The 20,834-nt window shown below is 37.3% G+C and overlaps 2 protein-coding genes across 2 annotated transcripts; both read right to left on the reverse strand.

Moving 5' to 3' along the window:
• Nucleotides 1-7,294: 7,294 nt before the first annotated feature.
• LOC136970764 (involucrin-like) lies at nucleotides 7,295-9,595 on the reverse strand. Its single transcript, XM_067265213.1, has one exon. It carries the CDS (start codon nucleotides 9,593-9,595, stop codon nucleotides 7,295-7,297), a length of 2,301 nt encoding a protein of 766 aa, XP_067121314.1.
• A 2,804-nt stretch (nucleotides 9,596-12,399) lies between these two features.
• LOC136970765 (ice nucleation protein-like) lies at nucleotides 12,400-14,745 on the reverse strand. The gene has a single exon (XM_067265214.1). It carries the CDS (start codon nucleotides 14,743-14,745, stop codon nucleotides 12,400-12,402), a length of 2,346 nt encoding a protein of 781 aa, XP_067121315.1.
• Between the last annotated feature and the right edge of the window lie 6,089 nt (nucleotides 14,746-20,834).

Here is a 20,834-nt window from a genome sequence, read left to right on the forward strand (position 1 = left end):
AAATCGGAATCTCCAAGGTCGGGGAGAATCTCCTCCGCATCCTGCGAAGAGCCGTGATCTGTGTTGTGTTGTGTCGCCGCCAACGACGTACGACGCCTCAGCACCTCTGCGAGCAGCGGTCCAGCGATCTCATTTCGTCCGCCCCGGGGCTTCGACGTAAGGGGAATCCTCGCCACTCCGAAAGACTGTAAAGAAGTGGACTGTCTATCGTGGATGTAAGCATATATGTTCTCCAATAAACGGATTTCCTTATGTAAAACACTTGTCATCATTTGCCTCCTCAGCCACACCCACATGCAAACGTCTCTTAGGTTCATCCTGACACGGGATTAACTTATCCCCACCTGTCGACGGCCTTACAAAAGCGAAAATTCCGAATGGCTAGGTGAAGCCAAACCCACCACTAGTGTAGCGATTACATCTATTCCGCCACTAGTGGGCGCGTTTTGCAGTGAGAAAATGGACGACGAGTGTTTATTCTGTCTCCTCTTTCCATCATTTTCTTTATCCGACCCTGTTGGTGATGTTATGTTTGAGCGATGTGCCATTTCTACGAAATTTGTGTACACGGAAATGATATTTTCTTGTTTCCGTGTACACAAATGATTATTGCCAGTCATCTGGTATTAATAAGCCTACAGTTTTTTGTCCCCGAAGATAACGTCTTTGCCTGTAGCCCCATCAACAATTTAGGCGGAGAAAATAATCTTTTCACGTCCGGAATATTTCTTTGTATATCTAGCGGAGCTCTCCTGATTATTCATAATGGCAAAAAGAATAAATTGAGTTTGGATATAATCAAATACCAAACCTTTGCTCTATTCTTTAATGGAGTCTCTTATTTATTCGTTATAATTATATCTTATGTAATGTCCATCGTCATCTACAAAGAGATCGAAGCTTATTCGGGTTCCAAGAGTTCCAGTTTTTATAATACAGTATTACAATACTGCAGTGTTAATTTTAATTGTAATAATAATTAAAACTCCCGCAGGTCTATGATTCCTTTCAAGAGGTAAGAAGATTGGGTGCAGCACCTCATCGATTAGAAGATAAGCTTAAGGTATGTATTTTTATTATATTTTATACATTAATATGTAAATACAGTTTCTTAACGTCGTCTTGTGGGTACGTTTTATCCCATAGTGGGTTTGGCAGGATCCAGGGGTCTTTTGGATCATCCAGAAACTCGTTTGTTTTAGTGTTACAGATAACGTAGTGTAATCACTACGTTATCTGTAATTACGGGGAGAATTTGATCTCTGTGTATTGTACTATATGGGATGTACTGTACAGTACAGTTCTTCATGTTGTGAGTACTTTTAAAATCATTTTGGATAATAAGTTTTTAGTGTATTTATATATTAATATAGTTAATACAGCATTTAATAGTTTGTTATTTGTTGTGTGTTTTTTACAATAGATCTTGAATTTTATGAAAAAAATTGGATTCAGTAGTGCAGATTGTCCACGTTTATAACTCCTAAATGGGGCCAGTTTCCCATTGAAAGTCCCCCTCGACAAATCGCCCGCGTGTCGCGTTTTCTTTCAGTTCTACCTGGACTCTTGCTTTATTTCTTATTGGACGAGAAACTGCCAACTGGTCCCACTGACCGTTGCTTTGTGGAACATATTTCTTAAAGATGTGCTAAGAGTGAAAAAAATAAATTCTGTCGTTCTGTGAGGCAGGACCACCGCCTGCCACCTTCTGCTTTATAAACTTCGTTGGGGGTTTCACCAACGAAGTTGATAAAATCATGTGCCAAAATTTAGTAAACTTTTAATTTTATTTCATATACTGTATAATATAATGATTTAACATGAAACATTGATATTATTATTATTTTTTCAGGTGTTCAATGCATTATACACCATATTGAACATGTTGCTTCAGATACGTGATATCAGGCCGGATGGCCGAGCGGTCAAGGTGGCAGCCTACCGCTCTGGGGGACCCGGGATCGAATCCGAACGGGTCGAATAATCCCAGGAATTTTTCGGGGGGTGGTCTGTTCGGATATGTCGGGCCCCGTCCCTCACCACCGGTCGCCCCATTGTGGGCCTGGCCGAACCCATAATGGGTCCTACTAAAAGAGGCCCTCTTAGTGCCCACAGGGCGGAAAGAGTTAAAAAAAAAAGATACGTGATATCATGTTGAGAACAACTTCGGCATGCATCAATACTACACTTACTTCACTACTTAATACTAGTCACAGTATCTCACAAGAGTAAGTGTCCTTAAGCCCATAAGTAACAGACATTACACGGACGAGTGAAATATAGCGCTAAATTGCACTCATTAGTTATGTGTTTGATGGTATTGTTAAGTAACAGATAATAATTTATCGTATATGTAAGAAATTGGTGAGAAGACAAGGTCAGAATAAGACTACGTGCTGGAACATCTTGAGTCTGACTGGAAAGATGAAGAGTTCAAAGATAAGAGATCATAAAATTGGTTTAAAAGACGGAATAATCATAAGATTACAAGATATAGATGTATAACAGAGGCTTACTTGGATCAGTAATTGACTGTTTTCTTGTGGCTGGAGAATAGATAAAGGATATTTTACACTTAAAAGTAATACCATCCCGGGCTTCAGATGGAGACCACAGGTTGCAAGATTCAAACCAATAAATCATTAATTTTCTGGATGTAAGAAAAATTAAATTCTGGGAAAAACAAGACTAGATAAAATAAGAAACGAAGATATTAGAAGTAGATTGGAATTGCATAGTATTGGATATAGAATGATGTGATTCAAAATTGAAATGTTTTGGCACTTGAAAAAGAAGGGGTAGAAGGGGTAGGGATAGGCTTTCAAGAGAAATTTTTGATTGTAAATTCTGTGATAGCCGAAATACACAGGATGTGGAGGGGTAAGAAAAGTAGGGCTTTACATCCAACGATACACACGAGGAATTTAGAATGTAAACAGTTTTATAATACAATATCAAACGTACAATTCTAACGGTAATAGATAATTAAATTTCAACCAGTTGAAACGCACGCGAATGAGGTTAATCAACAACTAACCCTAATAATGTCAAATTATACAAAACTTATGTACAATAATTTTTACATTGATGGAAAATCGATGAGCGTTTCTCCTCAGCAGCGTAACGTGTTATTCTCTGTCACTGAGCAGTTAAGTCTCATTCGTTTTTAATGGAAAGTTTACGTATAACAAAGAGATACTCGTCTCGAAGAGTTAACACTTGTAATACTACTCAATAACGGTTTAGCAGTAAGATCAATCTATGCCTTAGCGTTGATGAAAAATTGCACTTTCCTTCGTTTCGCCTGCTCTAAACCTTTCACAGACTCGAAACTTTCTTTGTTCTTACCTCGTTTTTTTTCTTTCTCAAGTAGGTTCCGAAGGTCTCCTCAAGCGCAGATCGGTGACTCTCCAAAAAGGTGCCTCCACGTGTATCGCTCCTCGTTTTTATATACCGCGCCAAACGACTCACGTGAACTCTACGTAAGCCAACCAACAGTCCAATCACAATCCAACACTCAACGGTACCACATGACATGTACCTCTCGACAATTTCCATAAAAACCGGTGCGCGACAAACATAGTGGTAAAACACTACATGATAAACAATTACAGGGGAAAAGGCCAAGAGGACTTTTGAAAAAAGAGGGAGAGACCAGGTAAAGGAAGATGTGGAGACCATCGGAGAAAATCGGAGAAAGCTGGAGGAAGATCTGATGTGGCAAAATAGGGAAAATGGACGGAGTTGATTCGGCTGACCCGACATTTTGTTGGAACAGCAGATGGACAATGATGGTGACGACTGAAATGTTTCTTACCAAAAACTACGAGATTTCCAGATATACCTCGTTTGTGGTACAAAGAATATTCATGATTTCTTTTCGTGTTTGCTCTAACAAGCTATTCACGACGCTGGCATTTGTATTGAGCAATTCGGTCCCGTAAGATTTTCAAGTTGATCATTTTGGTGGCATAAACATTGTATGGGAACGAGGCGGCCAGTGGATTCGCCTACCATGTTCAATCCATCATTCCAGAAATGTGTCATTCAGAACACGTGCCTGTAGGGTACAATGAAGTGTTGTGTCATGTTGAAAGTTAACGCATGATCCCTAATTTCGAGTAATTACGGAGAAATTGCGGGATTGTAAAATTCGATGCTGTCTTAAGAACCAAGTTATTTAAAAATAAAACAATAAATTGTTTAATTATATTCCTCGTGTAACAATTAATGTAAAAACAAGAATTATTCTGGTCTGTTTGGGGGAAAACGAACTGTTCCAACATGTTCAGATAGTTATTAGCTTTTGGTAATAACTACCAGAACATGTTGGAAGAGTGATCAGAAGAATGGACCAAAGTCATGTCTTTCGTCATGTCTCAAGCCACATCAAGGGTTTTCTTCAGGACTGTTAAGTACTCCTTTACAACGTGCAGGTTTTCTGAACCCCAAATGCGCATGTTATGTCAGTTTACATTTCCAGAGACATAGCAAATGGCCTCGTCTGAGAACGTCGCCATATCCAGTAATCTTGTTTTGGTGTCAATTCGATCCAGGATAACTACAGCAAACTATCGCCTTCTTGGTATGTAATTAGATTTGATTTTTCGCAACAGTTGGATATTGTAGGCATGTAGTTGCAGCCGTGTGCGTATTACATTTTGCATCTGCAGCTCCCGGTATGTTTGCAGAATCGATTTGCATGAACTCTCGATGACGCACTTGTTCTGAATGATCGTCAGACACTCTTGTTTGATCTATTTCTATGCACATTGTTGCCAGCAATTTGCAATGCTATTCACTGATACTATTAGAGCCTGGAGGGAATTTTGTACACACATGTTGAAAGTGACTCTGCACAGTAATTACAAAGTTAAAGCCACAAAACCGTGCCACTGCTTAAACCTTCTCCTAGGTAGTTCGAACCTCGCTTGTTCTTGTGAGGTTCAAACTATGCTGAATAAAACTTGATATTGAAACTAGGCCTATGCTTCACATCACGTTTTGGTGTATTTCACGCCGAATTTTTTATAATAATTTAAACTTAGGGCGGATGATTGTGGTTATTCCGCATGCACTCTATAAATGTAAATTATAGAAATGTATTAATATGTAAATTATATTGTTTAAGACAGGGGTAAATTTACTGTTCTGCTTCTCGTAGGCACGGAAGATGGCCCACCAGTGGCCAAGCAGTTTCGTTCCCTAAACATTGGGAGTTCGGTAGTGAGTTCGCACTTTGCCAGGACGGGCTGGCTACGTGTGGTTTTCCGGGTTTTCTCTACGTCTGTAATGCCTGAATAAGGGCCAGTTACCCTTAAAAGACCTCCCGAAAGGCATTATTCCCCACGTAAAACAATATATAACTACCAACTACATCACGTAGCAGTCCGTCACAATTTACCACGGGGCGCCCTAGCCTACTGGCTCTCGCCAACACAAGGCACAGTAGATTTTCCGCTTCTAATGATGTATCTCAGGCATTAAGTAGAATAAATAAAAAGTATTTTATGTGTTTAAAATTAATGTATTTATTACTTGTAAATTCCTAAGTGGAAAACGTAATTTAAAATAATATATTTTTTTTGGATTAAATTTATGACAACACACTTCTTACAATGCTCTTGGTATCATACATTACAAATGGAAAAACTTTGTAAAATGTGTATTATTTATGTATTTGTATATTCTGTAATAATTCATTAATTATAGTATTACTGTGGATTTTCACTGTTGTGTATTTATTTTTGTAATTTGTATAAGTTTGTATTCTCCGCATCATGGATGAGACCAGTATACATGAATAAATAAATGAAATAAAAAATATAAATGTAAAACAAAGTAAAGAGTAATGTGCACATGTAGACACTTTAGATTGTCTTCACTTGTCCATTCCATTCTGTAGGGAAGTACAATGGTATGGACTTACTTCAAACTGACATTCATTGTACAGTTCATTTTACTCTCAAATAGAATGAACTGTCGATTGGACTGAAATCCATATGTTTTTCCTCTGTAATCAGCCAGTAATTGAGTGGCTAAAACCATTAACAACTAGTCACGGGTTCTTGCCTGATCGACGAGCTGGCCACGCAGAAGTTTCCTGATTTTCTTAATGTATCTAACATCTAATTGGGATAGAAAGTCTTTCCCGGAGACATCCTTCCTTAGCAGATCGTGCAAGAGTTAAATGCCTTATCCTTTTAATCCTACAACATAATGCAACATGTTTTGTATGGTAACCCTGTTGACCCATGTTAACCTTCTGCTATGTGTTTTGGTTTGATTTTGCTGTAAAAAGTAGTATTATTTGTGCTATGACATTTCGCACAGCATCATTTGTATATACTGTATTCATTTTGTGAACGTCGTGTCAATTATTTATCTGTTAACTAAACTTGCCAACTAAATTGAGTTAATCTGTCTGTACACTTAAAATTCACAGTGGTATAACAGCTTAATTGTTTACACATTTCTAGTGTTTTGCATTTTAATTAATCTATGTATTGTAATCAGTATGCTGTCTACTTTCACTGCTGTAAAATAATACAGACCTTTATCTCATCAATAGAATTCACCATTTCTTTCGTAAACACTACAGTGTATTCAGGAAACACTTGACCATTCAACATATTCGGCCTAATACTGTTGATAAGGGTGGAATAACGTAACGTGGATGATGTGACAAGAGGTACAGTTAGCCTTCTGGAACTTATTGGGTGATAGGCACCAAAGAAAACACGGAAAACTCGACATGGCCAGTTCAGTAGTGATATGAACTGGCCAATGTTCAACAATTACCAAAATTCAGTGGTTTTTTTTCTGCCTACACTCACTGGTGGACAGTGTAATCTGAGGGTGCAGTTTTTGTTTTAGCACAAAACACGCCTCTTATTACATAACTGCACCTAGCACCTACTATGTATGATGACTGCACATCAAGTACAGGCAGTAATTATACATAAAATCAATGAAGTACCTGGTTCTTAACTTATAAAAGTTTATTTTATTTTTATAAAGAGTTTGACAATAAAATCAATTAAAAGTACAAAAAAGTTTCGGAATTACAAAAAATTTTTAAAAACTTGCTACAACGTAAATGTTTGTAACCAGTTATTCTAATATATTTTCATAATTAATGTTTCAATTCGAATTTTGTATTATAGACATGCATTTCGTTTATTCATTTTCATATTTTATTTTTTTTATTTTCATTCAGAATATGAATTACAGAAGGATGGAAGAAAGCAAAGAATGGGAGTATAGGTTGAATTAAGAAAGACCCTGTATTCATTCATTTTTCTTGCAAAGATTGAGTCCTTGAAATGTTTACTTGCATTGATAATTCCTGCATGGTTTGAGTTGGAGAATGTCCTGCTTGTATCTGCGGCTCCGGCATGGTTTGATTTGAAGAAAATCCTGCTTGTATCCATGGGTCCTGCATGGTTTGATTTGAGGAATGTCCTGTTTGTATTTGTGGTTCCTGCATTGTTTGAGATGACGAGAATCCTGCTTGCATCCATGGTTCCTGTGTGGTTTCAGATGAGGAAAATCCTGTTTGCATCCATGGTTTCTGCATGGTTTGATTTGAGAAATGTCGTGTTTCTATTTGGGGTTCCTGTATTGTTTGAGTTGAGGAAAATCCAGCTTGCGTCCATGAGTCCTGCGTGGTTTGAGTTGAGGAAAATCCTGCTTGCATCCATTGTCCCTGCAGAGTTTGATTTGAGGAAAATCTTGCTTGCATCCATGGTTCCTGTGTGGTTTGAAATGAAAAAAATTCTGCTTGCATCCATGGTTCCTGTGTAGTTTGAGATGAGGAAAATACTGCTTTCACCCATTGTTCCTGCAGAGTTTGATTTGAGGAAATTCCTGGTTGCATCCATGGTTCTTGCGTGGTTTGAGTTGAGGAAAATCCTGCTTGCATCCATGGGTCCTGCATGGTTTGATTTGAAGAATGTTCTGTTTGTATTTGTGGTTCCTGCATTGTTTGAGTCGAGGAAAATTCTGCTTGCATCCATGGTTCCTGTGTAGTTTGAGATGAGGAAAATACTGCTTTCACCCATTGTTCCTGCAGAGTTTGATTTGAGGAAATTCCTGGTTGCGTCCATGGGTCTTGTGTGGTTTGAGTAGAGGAAAATTCTGCTTGCACGCATGGTTCCTGCACGGTTTGATTTGAGGAATGTGCTGTTTGTATTTGTGGTTCCTGCATTGTTTGAATCGAGGAAAATTCTGCTTGCATCCATGGTTCCTGTGTAGTTTGAAATGAGGAAAATCCTGCTTTCATCCATTGTTCCTGCATGGTTTGGGTTGGAGAATGTCCTGTTTGTGTTTGTGGTTCCTGCATGGTTTGATTTGAGGAAAATCCTGCTTGTATCCATGGTTCCTGCATGGCTTGAGTTGGAAAATATCCTGTTTGTATTTGTGGTTCCTGCATTGTTTGAGATGACGAGAATCCTGCTTGCATGCATGGTTCCTGCATGGTTTGAGCTGAAGAATGTTCTGTTTGTATTTGTGATTCCTGCATGGTTTGATTTGAGGAAAATCCTGCTTGAATGCATGGTTTCTGCATGGTTTGAGTTGAAAAATGTCCTGCTTCTATTTGTAGCTCTTGCAAGGTTTGATTTGACGAAGATTCTGTTTTCAACCATGCTTCTTGTAAGGTTTCAGTTGTGAAAGGCTTTGCTTGCATGCATGGTTGCTGCGATGTTTGAGTCAAAGATCTTGTTTGCAACGCTGGTTTCATATGCATTTGCGTTGAGGAAGATTCTCCTTCTATCAATGGTTTCTGAAATGTTCGAAATGAGGGCGTTTCTCTCAGTAGTTCCCTCAGGGTTAGGTTTGAGGAATGAAATATGCAATGCAATTTGTACATTCTTTGTTCGGCAAAATTTTTATTACATTCTTCGCAACGATTTGAGGAATGTCCTTTTTGTATTTGTGGTTCCTGCATTGTTTGAGTTGAGGAAAATCCTGCTTGCATCCATGGTTCGTGCAGAGTTTGAGTTGAAGAAAGTACTGCTTGCATCTCCAGTTCCAAAAGGGTTTGTGTTGCGGTTGGTCCTACTTTTATTTGAGGTTCGTGCAAAGTTTGCGTTGAGGATGGAGCTGCTTGCATTTGAGGATCATTCAGGGTTTGTTCTGCAGTTGGTCCTGCTTGCCTTTGAGATTCGTGCAAAGTTTGTGTTGAGGATGGACATTCCTCAATTTGAGGTTCATTTAAGGTTTGAGTTGAGGAAAGTTTTGCTTGAATCGCTAATTTCAAAAGGGTTTTTGCTGCGGATGGTCCTGCTTTAATTTGAGGTTTTTGCAGAGTTTCTGTTGCGGATGGTCCTGTTTTCATTTGAGGTTCCTGCAGAGTTTGTTTTGAAGAATATTTTTCTTTTAGATGAGAAAGTTTACAATGCAATTTATACTTGCTTTCTACGACAAAATATTTATCACATAGTTCACAATGATAAGGAGGCCTTTCAGATTTGTGTTCCGTTTTCATATTTCTTTCTAAATCTTTTGAATTTAAAACGGTCTCTTGGCACCTTTCACTTTTGTATTTACTTGTGCATGAGTGACGAAGTAAACTTTCTTCAGATGATGTCATTCCGCAACCTTTACATCGATATTTCATTTTTCTGTACTTCGAGGCGCTGTACAAAGAAATAAACTGTACGTAAGTCAGGATCATGAGTTTTGAGCAGTGATTTCCAGACAGTTATATATACACTGACGAAGAATCAATAAAGGAATCAAACGGGAAATCGAAACGTAGTAGTGTTAAGAAGTATGGGTTGCGTAATAAAACACCTTTTAAGAAATTATTTACGCCAGAAAAGATTAAAAAAATTAACAAAATATGAAATATGGTGAATATTCATTTTATATTTGAAGTTAAAGCACTTAGTTTTGCTACACTCATTTAAAGCAGAGAGCAGCAGTAAATAATCAATGCATAATTAGCTGCTCATGATGCTTTTTACAAACACCAAATGTATATCATTACTTGTTTTAAACATTCCATAATTCCTTTCAGTTGTCAAAATATCATTAAAACGTAATTAATAAATAAGAAAATATGCTGATACCGAGGAATTTTTCGAGACAAACAGATTTGATTAAAGGAAATGTCTTGGGAACTAGTGACATAATTGTATTATTTCGAAATAAGTTAGCTATTTATTAATATAATTTATATTTGAAATGCACAGAGATAGATAATTTGTATACTTACACAACTCTTTCTTGATTTACAAGGCACAAAATTACAAATTTGTTGTCAGCAAGTAGTGCTTCGACTGCTGTTCATTTACCATAAATGTACTTTATATTCACTCCTCATGAATACAAATGTAATTGTATCATGAGAAGTAAATATAATTTTGAATTTTTGTTAATAATCAGCAATTTTATTTTTGATTCGCTTTTCTAGAGAAGTTGATAATGTTTCCGAATTTTCGGCAAATGATTGGTATATTAGTAATTTACATAATTTGTTAATTTACAGAATCGACTTCAGCAGTAAAGTACACATATTCCACTCATTCTATTGTTGAAATTGCTTTAAAATATTGCTTTTAAATGAAAGATTTTTATATTACAAGTTAATCGCTTTAAAAAAGGATTGTCGTACCAATAATATAGCTCGTTTCATTTGAAACTGACTGTTTCTTCGGTTTACTTATCCAACTGTATTAAAATCAATCTATATTCCCTGAAAGGTGTTCTTCTGTCAGTTTTATTTTGTTAAGAAAAGTCGTTCTTTCATCCATAGTTTCTGTAGGGTTTTTGGTGAAGAAAGTCTTGCTTATATTTGTGGTTTCTTCAAGGTTCCGTTACGGAAGCGTCTAATTGCATTTTTAGTTCCTGTAGAATTTGAGTTCAGAAAGAAAGATGATGGAGCTACAACACGAAATTTTGTAAAGATGTAAAATTAGCAATGCATTCTGAACAGTCGCGAAACTACAGTGTTACAAGGGGCAATAATTAAAGACATAAACACTTTCCTTATTGAAAGCCTGTAAATAGTAACGTGATCAGAGGGTCGGCACCTCTTTGATGTCTTGTCAGGATTGACACGACTGTGTCTCGGCTGACACGGAAGCCGCGTCAGTTTGGGATAGAGAGAGAGAGACAGCGCACTGTAAGTGACACGCAGAGAGTATGGTAATAAAACAACATTTAACGGTAAACTAGGACGTTAAATTTACAAGAAATACGTTACTCGATTGAGAAGGATGCAGTGCCGTAACTAGGCAGGTGCAACAGGTGCACCCGCACAGGGCCCACTTGGAACGAGGGCTTAAAATGCATGTATTGGTTTTATTAATTTCCCAAACCTAATTAGGTAAAGCGCCTAAATGCAATTTCTTGCATAGGGCACAGGAATGGCTAGTTACGGCACTGGAAAGATGATTTGCTTTCGCGGTCAGAGAGAGAGAGAGCTTACAAAAAACGTGTGATGATATATACCTGAAGTATCGATGGTTTTTTTTGGCAGGTGAAACCTTTATTTCCGGAAGGGACGTTCGGTTGGAAAATAGTCCAGTTTTGCAGCAGATAACGTTGAGGTAAAGTTCCAGGTAATCCACGTCCAGGCACTTACTAATATGTCGGTAAAACTCTAATATGGGAGCAAGAAGGGAACGAGCCGGAGGCGATCGAAAGTTTGTTTCTTATTATATTCAATTGACAACTTTGCGACAATACATCAGGAGGTTATGAGAAAGCGTCTTTTAGTTACTGAGAACTTACTGAACGATTAACTTCCAGGTGTGGAAGTTGACAGTTATTTGTTAAGCCGGGATGGTTAGAAAAATAGGTTGGGTAAACAATGCTGAGTCTCACATCATCCCGGACTTTCTAAAATCGTGTTTGTTCTGAGTGAGCAAGATCGATTATTTACTATGGAGTTTCTAATCGTTGTCAAAATTTGTGTAGAGAGAATTTAAATATCAGAAACAAGTAATCCGTGGGTGCAGTTTTTGTTTTAGCACAAAACACGCCTCTTATTACATAACTGCACCTAGCACCTACTATGTATGATGACTGCACATCAAGTACAGGCAGTAATTATACATAAAATCAATGAAGTACCTGGTTCTTAACTTATAAAAGTTTATTTTATTTTTATAAAGAGTTTGACAATAAAATCAATTAAAAGTACAAAAAAGTTTCGGAATTACAAAAAATTTTTAAAAACTTGCTACAACGTAAATGTTTGTAACCAGTTATTCTAATATATTTTCATAATTAATGTTTCAATTCGAATTTTGTATTATAGACATGCATTTCGTTTATTCATTTTCATATTTTATTTTTTTTATTTTCATTCAGAATATGAATTACAGAAGGATGGAAGAAAGCAAAGAATGGGAGTATAGGTTGAATTAAGAAAGACCCTGTATTCATTCATTTTTCTTGCAAAGATTGAGTCCTTGAAATGTTTACTTGCATTGATAATTCCTGCATGGTTTGAGTTGGAGAATGTCCTGCTTGTATCTGCGGCTCCGGCATGGTTTGATTTGAAGAAAATCCTGCTTGTATCCATGGGTCCTGCATGGTTTGATTTGAGGAATGTCCTGTTTGTATTTGTGGTTCCTGCATTGTTTGAGATGACGAGAATCCTGCTTGCATCCATGGTTCCTGTGTGGTTTCAGATGAGGAAAATCCTGTTTGCATCCATGGTTTCTGCATGGTTTGATTTGAGAAATGTCGTGTTTCTATTTGGGGTTCCTGTATTGTTTGAGTTGAGGAAAATCCAGCTTGCGTCCATGAGTCCTGCGTGGTTTGAGTTGAGGAAAATCCTGCTTGCATCCATTGTCCCTGCAGAGTTTGATTTGAGGAAAATCTTGCTTGCATCCATGGTTCCTGTGTGGTTTGAAATGAAGTAAATTCTGCTTGCATGCATGGTTCCTGCGTGGTTTGAAATGAAAAAAATTCTGCTTGCATCCATGGTTCCTGTGTAGTTTGAGATGAGGAAAATACTGCTTTCACCCATTGTTCCTGCAGAGTTTGATTTGAGGAAATTCCTGGTTGCATCCATGGTTCTTGCGTGGTTTGAGTTGAGGAAAATCCTGCTTGCATCCATGGGTCCTGCATGGTTTGATTTGAAGAATGTTCTGTTTGTATTTGTGGTTCCTGCATTGTTTGAGTCGAGGAAAATTCTGCTTGCATCCATGGTTCCTGTGTAGTTTGAGATGAGGAAAATACTGCTTTCACCCATTGTTCCTGCAGAGTTTGATTTGAGGAAATTCCTGGTTGCGTCCATGGGTCTTGTGTGGTTTGAGTAGAGGAAAATTCTGCTTGCACGCATGGTTCCTGCACGGTTTGATTTGAGGAATGTGCTGTTTGTATTTGTGGTTCCTGCATTGTTTGAATCGAGGAAAATTCTGCTTGCATCCATGGTTCCTGTGTAGTTTGAAATGAGGAAAATCCTGCTTTCATCCATTGTTCCTGCATGGTTTGGGTTGGAGAATGTCCTGTTTGTGTTTGTGGTTCCTGCATGGTTTGATTTGAGGAAAATCCTGCTTGTATCCATGGTTCCTGCATGGCTTGAGTTGGAAAATATCCTGTTTGTATTTGTGGTTCCTGCATTGTTTGAGATGACGAGAATCCTGCTTGCATGCATGGTTCCTGCATGGTTTGAGCTGAAGAATGTTCTGTTTGTATTTGTGATTCCTGCATGGTTTGATTTGAGGAAAATCCTGCTTGAATGCATGGTTTCTGCATGGTTTGAGTTGAAAAATGTCCTGCTTCTATTTGTAGCTCTTGCAAGGTTTGATTTGACGAAGATTCTGTTTTCAACCATGCTTCTTGTAAGGTTTCAGTTGTGAAAGGCTTTGCTTGCATGCATGGTTGCTGCGATGTTTGAGTCAAAGATCTTGTTTGCAACGCTGGTTTCATATGCATTTGCGTTGAGGAAGATTCTCCTTCTATCAATGGTTTCTGAAATGTTCGAAATGAGGGCGTTTCTCTCAGTAGTTCCCTCAGGGTTAGGTTTGAGGAATGAAATATGCAATGCAATTTGTACATTCTTTGTTCGGCAAAATTTTTATTACATTCTTCGCAACGATTTGAGGAATGTCCTTTTTGTATTTGTGGTTCCTGCATTGTTTGAGTTGAGGAAAATCCTGCTTGCATCCATGGTTCGTGCAGAGTTTGAGTTGAAGAAAGTACTGCTTGCATCTCCAGTTCCAAAAGGGTTTGTGTTGCGGTTGGTCCTACTTTTATTTGAGGTTCGTGCAAAGTTTGCGTTGAGGATGGAGCTGCTTGCATTTGAGGATCATTCAGGGTTTGTTCTGCAGTTGGTCCTGCTTGCCTTTGAGATTCGTGCAAAGTTTGTGTTGAGGATGGACATTCCTCAATTTGAGGTTCATTTAAGGTTTGAGTTGAGGAAAGTTTTGCTTGAATCGCTAATTTCAAAAGGGTTTTTGCTGCGGATGGTCCTGCTTTAATTTGAGGTTTTTGCAGAGTTTCTGTTGCGGATGGTCCTGTTTTCATTTGAGGTTCCTGCAGAGTTTGTTTTGAAGAATATTTTTCTTTTAGATGAGAAAGTTTACAATGCAATTTATACTTGCTTTCTATGACAAAATATTTATCACATAGTTCACAATGATAAGGAGGCCTTTCAGATTTGTGTTCCGTTTTCATATTTCTTTCTAAATCTTTTGAATTTAAAACGGTCTCTTGGCACCTTTCACTTTTGTATTTACTTGTGCATGAGTGACGAAGTAAACTTTCTTCAGATGATGTCATTCCGCAACCTTTACATCGATATTTCATTTTTCTGTACTTCGAGGCGCTGTACAAAGAAATAAACTGTACGTAAGTCAGGATCATGAGTTTTGAGCAGTGATTTCCAGACAGTTATATATACACTGACGAAGAATCAATAAAGGAATCAAACGGGAAATCGAAACGTAGTAGTGTTAAGAAGTATGGGTTGCGTAATAAAACACCTTTTAAGAAATTATTTACGCCAGAAAAGATTAAAAAAATTAACAAAATATGAAATATGGTGAATATTCATTTTATATTTGAAGTTAAAGCACTTAGTTTTGCTACACTCATTTAAAGCAGAGAGCAGCAGTAAATAATCAATGCATAATTAGCTGCTCATGATGCTTTTTACAAACACCAAATGTATATCATTACTTGTTTTAAACATTCCACAATTCCTTTCAGTTGTCAAAATATCATTAAAACGTAATTAATAAATAAGAAAATATGCTGATACCGAGGAATTTTTCGAGACAAACAGATTTGATTAAAGGAAATGTCTTGGGAACTAGTGACATAATTGTATTATTTCGAAATAAGTTAGCTATTTATTAATATAATTTATATTTGAAATGCACAGAGATAGATAATTTGTATACTTACACAACTCTTTCTTGATTTACAAGGCACAAAATTACAAATTTGTTGTCAGCAAGTAGTGCTTCGACTGCTGTTCATTTACCATAAATGTACTTTATATTCACTCCTCATGAATACAAATGTAATTGTATCATGAGAAGTAAATATAATTTTGAATTTTTGTTAATAATCAGCAATTTTATTTTTGATTCGCTTTTCTAGAGAAGTTGATAATGTTTCCGAATTTTCGGCAAATGATTGGTATATTAGTAATTTACATAATTTGTTAATTTACAGAATCGACTTCAGCAGTAAAGTACACATATTCCACTCATTCTATTGTTGAAATTGCTTTAAAATATTGCTTTTAAATGAAAGATTTTTATATTACAAGTTAATCGTTTTAAAAAAGGATTGTCGTACCAATGATATAGCTCGTTTCATTTGAAACTGACTGTTTCTTCGGTTTACTTATCCAACTGTATTAAAATCAATCTATATTCCCTGAAAGGTGTTCTTCTGTCAGTTTTATTTTGTTAAGAAAAGTCGTTCTTTCATCCATAGTTTCTGTAGGGTTTTTGGTGAAGAAAGTCTTGCTTATATTTGTGGTTTCTTCAAGGTTCCGTTACGGAAGCGTCTAATTGCATTTTTAGTTCCTGTAGAATTTGAGTTCAGAAAGAAAGATGATGGAGCTACAACACGAAATTTTGTAAAGATGTAAAATTAGCAATGCATTCTGAACAGTCGCGAAACTACAGTGTTACAAGGGACAATAATTAAAGACATAAACACTTTCCTTATTGAAAGCCTGTAAATAGTAACGTGATCAGAGGGTCGGCAGCTCTTTGATGCCTTGTCAGGATTGACACCACAGTGTCTCGGCTGACACGGAAGCCGCGTCGGTTCGGAAATAAAGCGAGAGCGACAGCGCACTGTAAGTGACTACGCAGAGAGTATGGTAATAAAACAACATTTATTGGTAAACTAGGACGTTACACTTACAAGAAATACGTTACTCGATTGAGAAGGATGTTTTGCTTTCGCGGTCAGAGAGAGAGAGCTTACAAAAAAAAACGTGTGATGATATATACCTGAAGTATCGGTGGGTTTTTTTGGCAGGTGAAACCTTTATTTCTGGAAGGGACGTTCGGTTGGAAAATAGTCTAGTTTGGCAGTGGATAACGTCGAGGTAAAGTTCCAGGTAATCCACGTCCAGGCACTCACTAATATGTTGGTAAAACTCCAATATGGGAACAAGAAGGGAACGAGCCTGAGGCGATCGAAAGTTTGTTTCTTATTATATTCAATTGACAACTTTGCGACAATACATCAGGAGGTTATGAGAAAGCGTTTTTTAGTTACTGAGAACTTACTGAACGATTAATTTCCAGGTGTGGAAGTTGACAGTTATTTGTTAAGTCGGGATGGTTAGAAAAATAGGTTGGGTAAACAATGCTGAGTCTCACATCATCCCGGACTTTCTAAAATCGTGTTTGTTCTGAGTGAGCAAGATCGATTATTCACTATGGAGTTTCTAATCGTTGTCAAAATTTGTGTAGAGAGAATTTAAGTATCAGAAACAAGTAATCCGAAAGTGCAGTTTTTGTTTTAGCACAAAACACGCCTCTTATTACGTAACTGCACCTAGCCCTTACTATGTATGATGACTGCACATCAAGTACAGGCAGTAATTATACATAAAATCAATAAAGTACGTGGTTCTTAACTTTAAAAATTTATTTTATTTTTATAAAGCGTTTGACAATAAAATCGATTAAAAGTACAAAAAAGTTTCTGAATTACAAAAATATTTTTAAAACCTGCTACAACGTAAATGTTTGTAACCAGTTATTTTAATATATTTTTATAATTAATGTTTCAATTCGAATTGTGTATTATAGACATGAATTTCGTTTATTCATTTTCATATTTCCTTTTTTTATTTTCATTCAAAATATGAATTACAGAAGGATGGAAGAAAGCAAAGAATGGGAGTATAGGTTTAATTGATAAAGACCCTGTATTCATACATTTTTCTTGCAACGATTGAGTTCTTGAAGTGTTTACTTCCATTGATGGTTCCTGCATGGTTTGATTTGAGGAATGTCCTGTTTGTATTTGTGGTTCCTGCATTGTTTGAGATGACGAGAATCCTGCTTGCATCCATGGTTCCTGTGTGGTTTCAGATGAGGAAAATCCTGTTTGCATCCATGGTTTCTGCATGGTTTGATTTGAGAAATGTCGTGTTTCTATTTGGGGTTCCTGTATTGTTTGAGTTGAGGAAAATCCAGCTTGCGTCCATGAGTCCTGCGTGGTTTGAGTTGAGGAAAATCCTGTTTGCATCCATGGTTTCTGCATGGTTTGATTTGAGAAATGTTTTGTTTCTATTTGTGGTTTCTGTATTGTTTGACTTGACGAAAATCCAGCTTGCGTCCATGGGTCCTGCGTGTTTTGAGTTGAGGAAAATCCTGCTTGCATCCATTGTTCCTGCAGAGTTTGATTTGAGGAAAATCCTGCTTGCATCCATGGTTCCTGCGTGGTTTGAAATGAGGTAAAATTCTGCTTGCATGCATGGTTCCTGCATGATTTGAGTTGGAGAATGTCCTGTTTGTATTTGTGGTTCCTGCATGGTTTGATTTGAGGAAAATTTTGCTTTCATCCATGGTTCCTGCATGATTTGAGTTGGAGAATGTCCTGTTTGTATTTGTGGTTCCTGCATGGTTTGATTTGAGGAAAATCCTGCTTGTAGCCATGGTTCCTGCATGGTTTGAGTTGGAGAATGTCCTGTTTGTATTTGTGGTTCCTGCATGGTTTGATTTGGGGTAAATCCTGCTTTCATCCATGATTCCTGTGCAGTTTGAGATGAGGAAAATCCTGCTTGCATCCATGGTTCCTGTGCAGTTTTAGATGAGGAAAATCCTGCTTTCATCCATGGTTCCTGCATGGTTTGAGTTGGAGAAGGTCCTGCTTTCATTTGCGGCTCCTGCGTGGTTTGATTTGAGGAACATCCTGCTTGTAGCCATGGTTCCTGTATGGTTTGAGTTGGAGAATGTCCTGTTTGTATTTGTGGTTCCTGCATGGTTTGATTCGTGGAAAATCTTGCTTGCATCCATGGTTTCTGCATTGTTTGAGTTGAGGAAAATCCTGCTTGCATCCATGGTTCCTGCATAGTTTGAGTTGGAGAATGTCCTGTTTGTATTTGTGGTTCCTGCATGGTTTGATACGAGGAAAATCCTGCTTGCATCCATGGTTCCTGTGCAGTTTGAGATGAGGAAAATCTTGCTTTCATCCATGGTCCCTGCATGGTTTGAGTTTTAGAAGGTCCTGCTTTCATTTGCGGCTCCTGCATGGTTTGATTTGAGGAACATCCTGCTTGTAGCCATGGTTCCTGCATGGTTTGAGTTGGAGAATGTCCTGTTTGATTTGTGGCTCCTGCATGGTTTGATTTGAGGAAAATCCTGCTTGCATCCATGGTTCCTGTATGGTTTGAGTTGGAGAAGGTCCTGCTTTTATTCGTGGCTCCTGCATGGTTTGATTTGAGGAACATCCTGCTTGTAGCCATGGTTCCTGCATGGTTTGAGTTGGAGAATGTCCTGTTTGTATTTGTGGTTCCTGCATGGTTTGATTTGAGGAAAATCCTGCTTGCATCAATTGTTCCTGCAGAGTTTGATTTGTGGAAAATCCTGTTTGCATCCATGGTTCCTGCATGGTTTGAGTTGAAAAATGTTTTGCTTTTATTTGTAGCTCCTGCATTGTTTGATTCGACGAAGGTCCTGTTTTCAGCCATGCTTCTTGTAAGGTTTTAGTTGTGGAAGGCTTTGCTTGTGTCCATGGTTGCTGCGATGCTTGAGCTAAAGATCTTGTTTGCAACGCTGGTTTAATATGCATTTGCGTTGAGGAAGATTCTCCTTCTATCAATGGTTTTTGAAATGTTTGAAATGAGGGCGTTTCTCTCAGTAGTTCCCTCAGGGTTAGGTTTGAGGAATGAAATATACAATGCAATTTGTACATTCTTTGTTCGGCAAAATTTTTATTACATTTTTCGCAACGATTTGAGGAATGTCCTTTTTGTATTTGTGGTTCCTGCATTGTTTGAGTTGAGGAAAATCCTGCTTGCATCCATGGTTCCTGCATGGTTTGAGTTGGAGAATGTCCTGCTTCTATTTGTAGCTCCTGCATGGTTTGATTTGATGAAGATCCTGTTTTCAACCATGCTTCTTGTAAGGTTTCAGTTGTGGAAGGCTTTGCTTTCATACATGGTTGCTGCGATGTTTGAGCCAAAGATCTTGTTTGCAACGGTGGTTTAATATGCATTTGCGTTGAGGAAGATTCTCCTTCTATCAATGGTTTTTGAAATGTTTGAAATGAGGGCGTTTCTCTCAGTAGTTCCCTCAGGGTTAGGTTTGAGGAATGAAATATACAATGCAATTTGTACATTCTTTGTTCGGCAAAATTTTTATTACATTCTTCGCAACGATAATCAGACTTTTCAGATGTGTATAGTTTTTCTACGGGCTTCTTTAATTTCAGTTCAGTTTCAAATTTGTCTGTACATGTTGTACCTTTATTCGGTCGTTTTTCTGTATGCTTTTTCTGGTAAGTTATTTTTCTATTGATTCCACGATTGCATATTTTGTATACATTACGTTTTACTGCCGGGTGAGTCTTCGAGCGTGTTTTAAAATTTTTTGGATATGGAAATTTCTCTGCGCACGTTTTACATTCGTATCTTTTTTCAGCATTAGTTGTTTGGTGATCAACATATAAGTTTTCTTCAGAAAATGTCATTTTACCAGCGGTACGTCGACATTCCATTTTTCTGTACTTGAATGCTCTGTACAGTGCAATGAGCTATATATAAAACAGGAATATGAACTTGAACAATGTTTCCGAGACAGTAATATACACTGTCAAGAATAAACACGTTGACAACCAATGTGAGTTAGTATAGGTCGAGTATAGATTAGAATAGTTTATTTACCTTCAGTAAGATTCATTACTCTCTTCAGATCATTCATTTTGTCGAAGTATCCTTTAAGATGATTGATGGAATGCGGAGTAAACCAAACGATACAAATATATGTTTTGGTATTAGTGTTAAAAAGCGTTTAATCTTTAATGATTCACATTCATTCAAGGTGGAAAGCAGCAGTACGCAAAGAAATTCTTATTTAGCTTCTTACGAAGTCTCTTTCAAGCTGAAATTTTCTGTTATTACTTTATTTAAACATGGCAGACTTGTCCTTAATTATCAAAATATGATTATAACGTAATTAATGAACAGGAAAATCGTTTTATACTCGATAAGTCTTCAAATCAAACCGATCTGATAATGGGAGAAACAAATTCTTCGGAAACGTTAGAAATAATTACATGACTGTAAAAGAAATCACTGATTTGTTAGCACGATTTTAGTATAAAATATAAATTAAAGTGATTTTATACTTACACAACTCTTCTTTCATTTACAACGTACAAATTTTCAC

Source organism: Centruroides vittatus, unplaced genomic scaffold (genome assembly GCF_030686945.1).
Source record: "Centruroides vittatus isolate TY-2023 unplaced genomic scaffold, ASM3068694v2 contig_216, whole genome shotgun sequence".
Lineage (NCBI taxonomy): Eukaryota > Metazoa > Arthropoda > Arachnida > Scorpiones > Buthidae > Centruroides > Centruroides vittatus.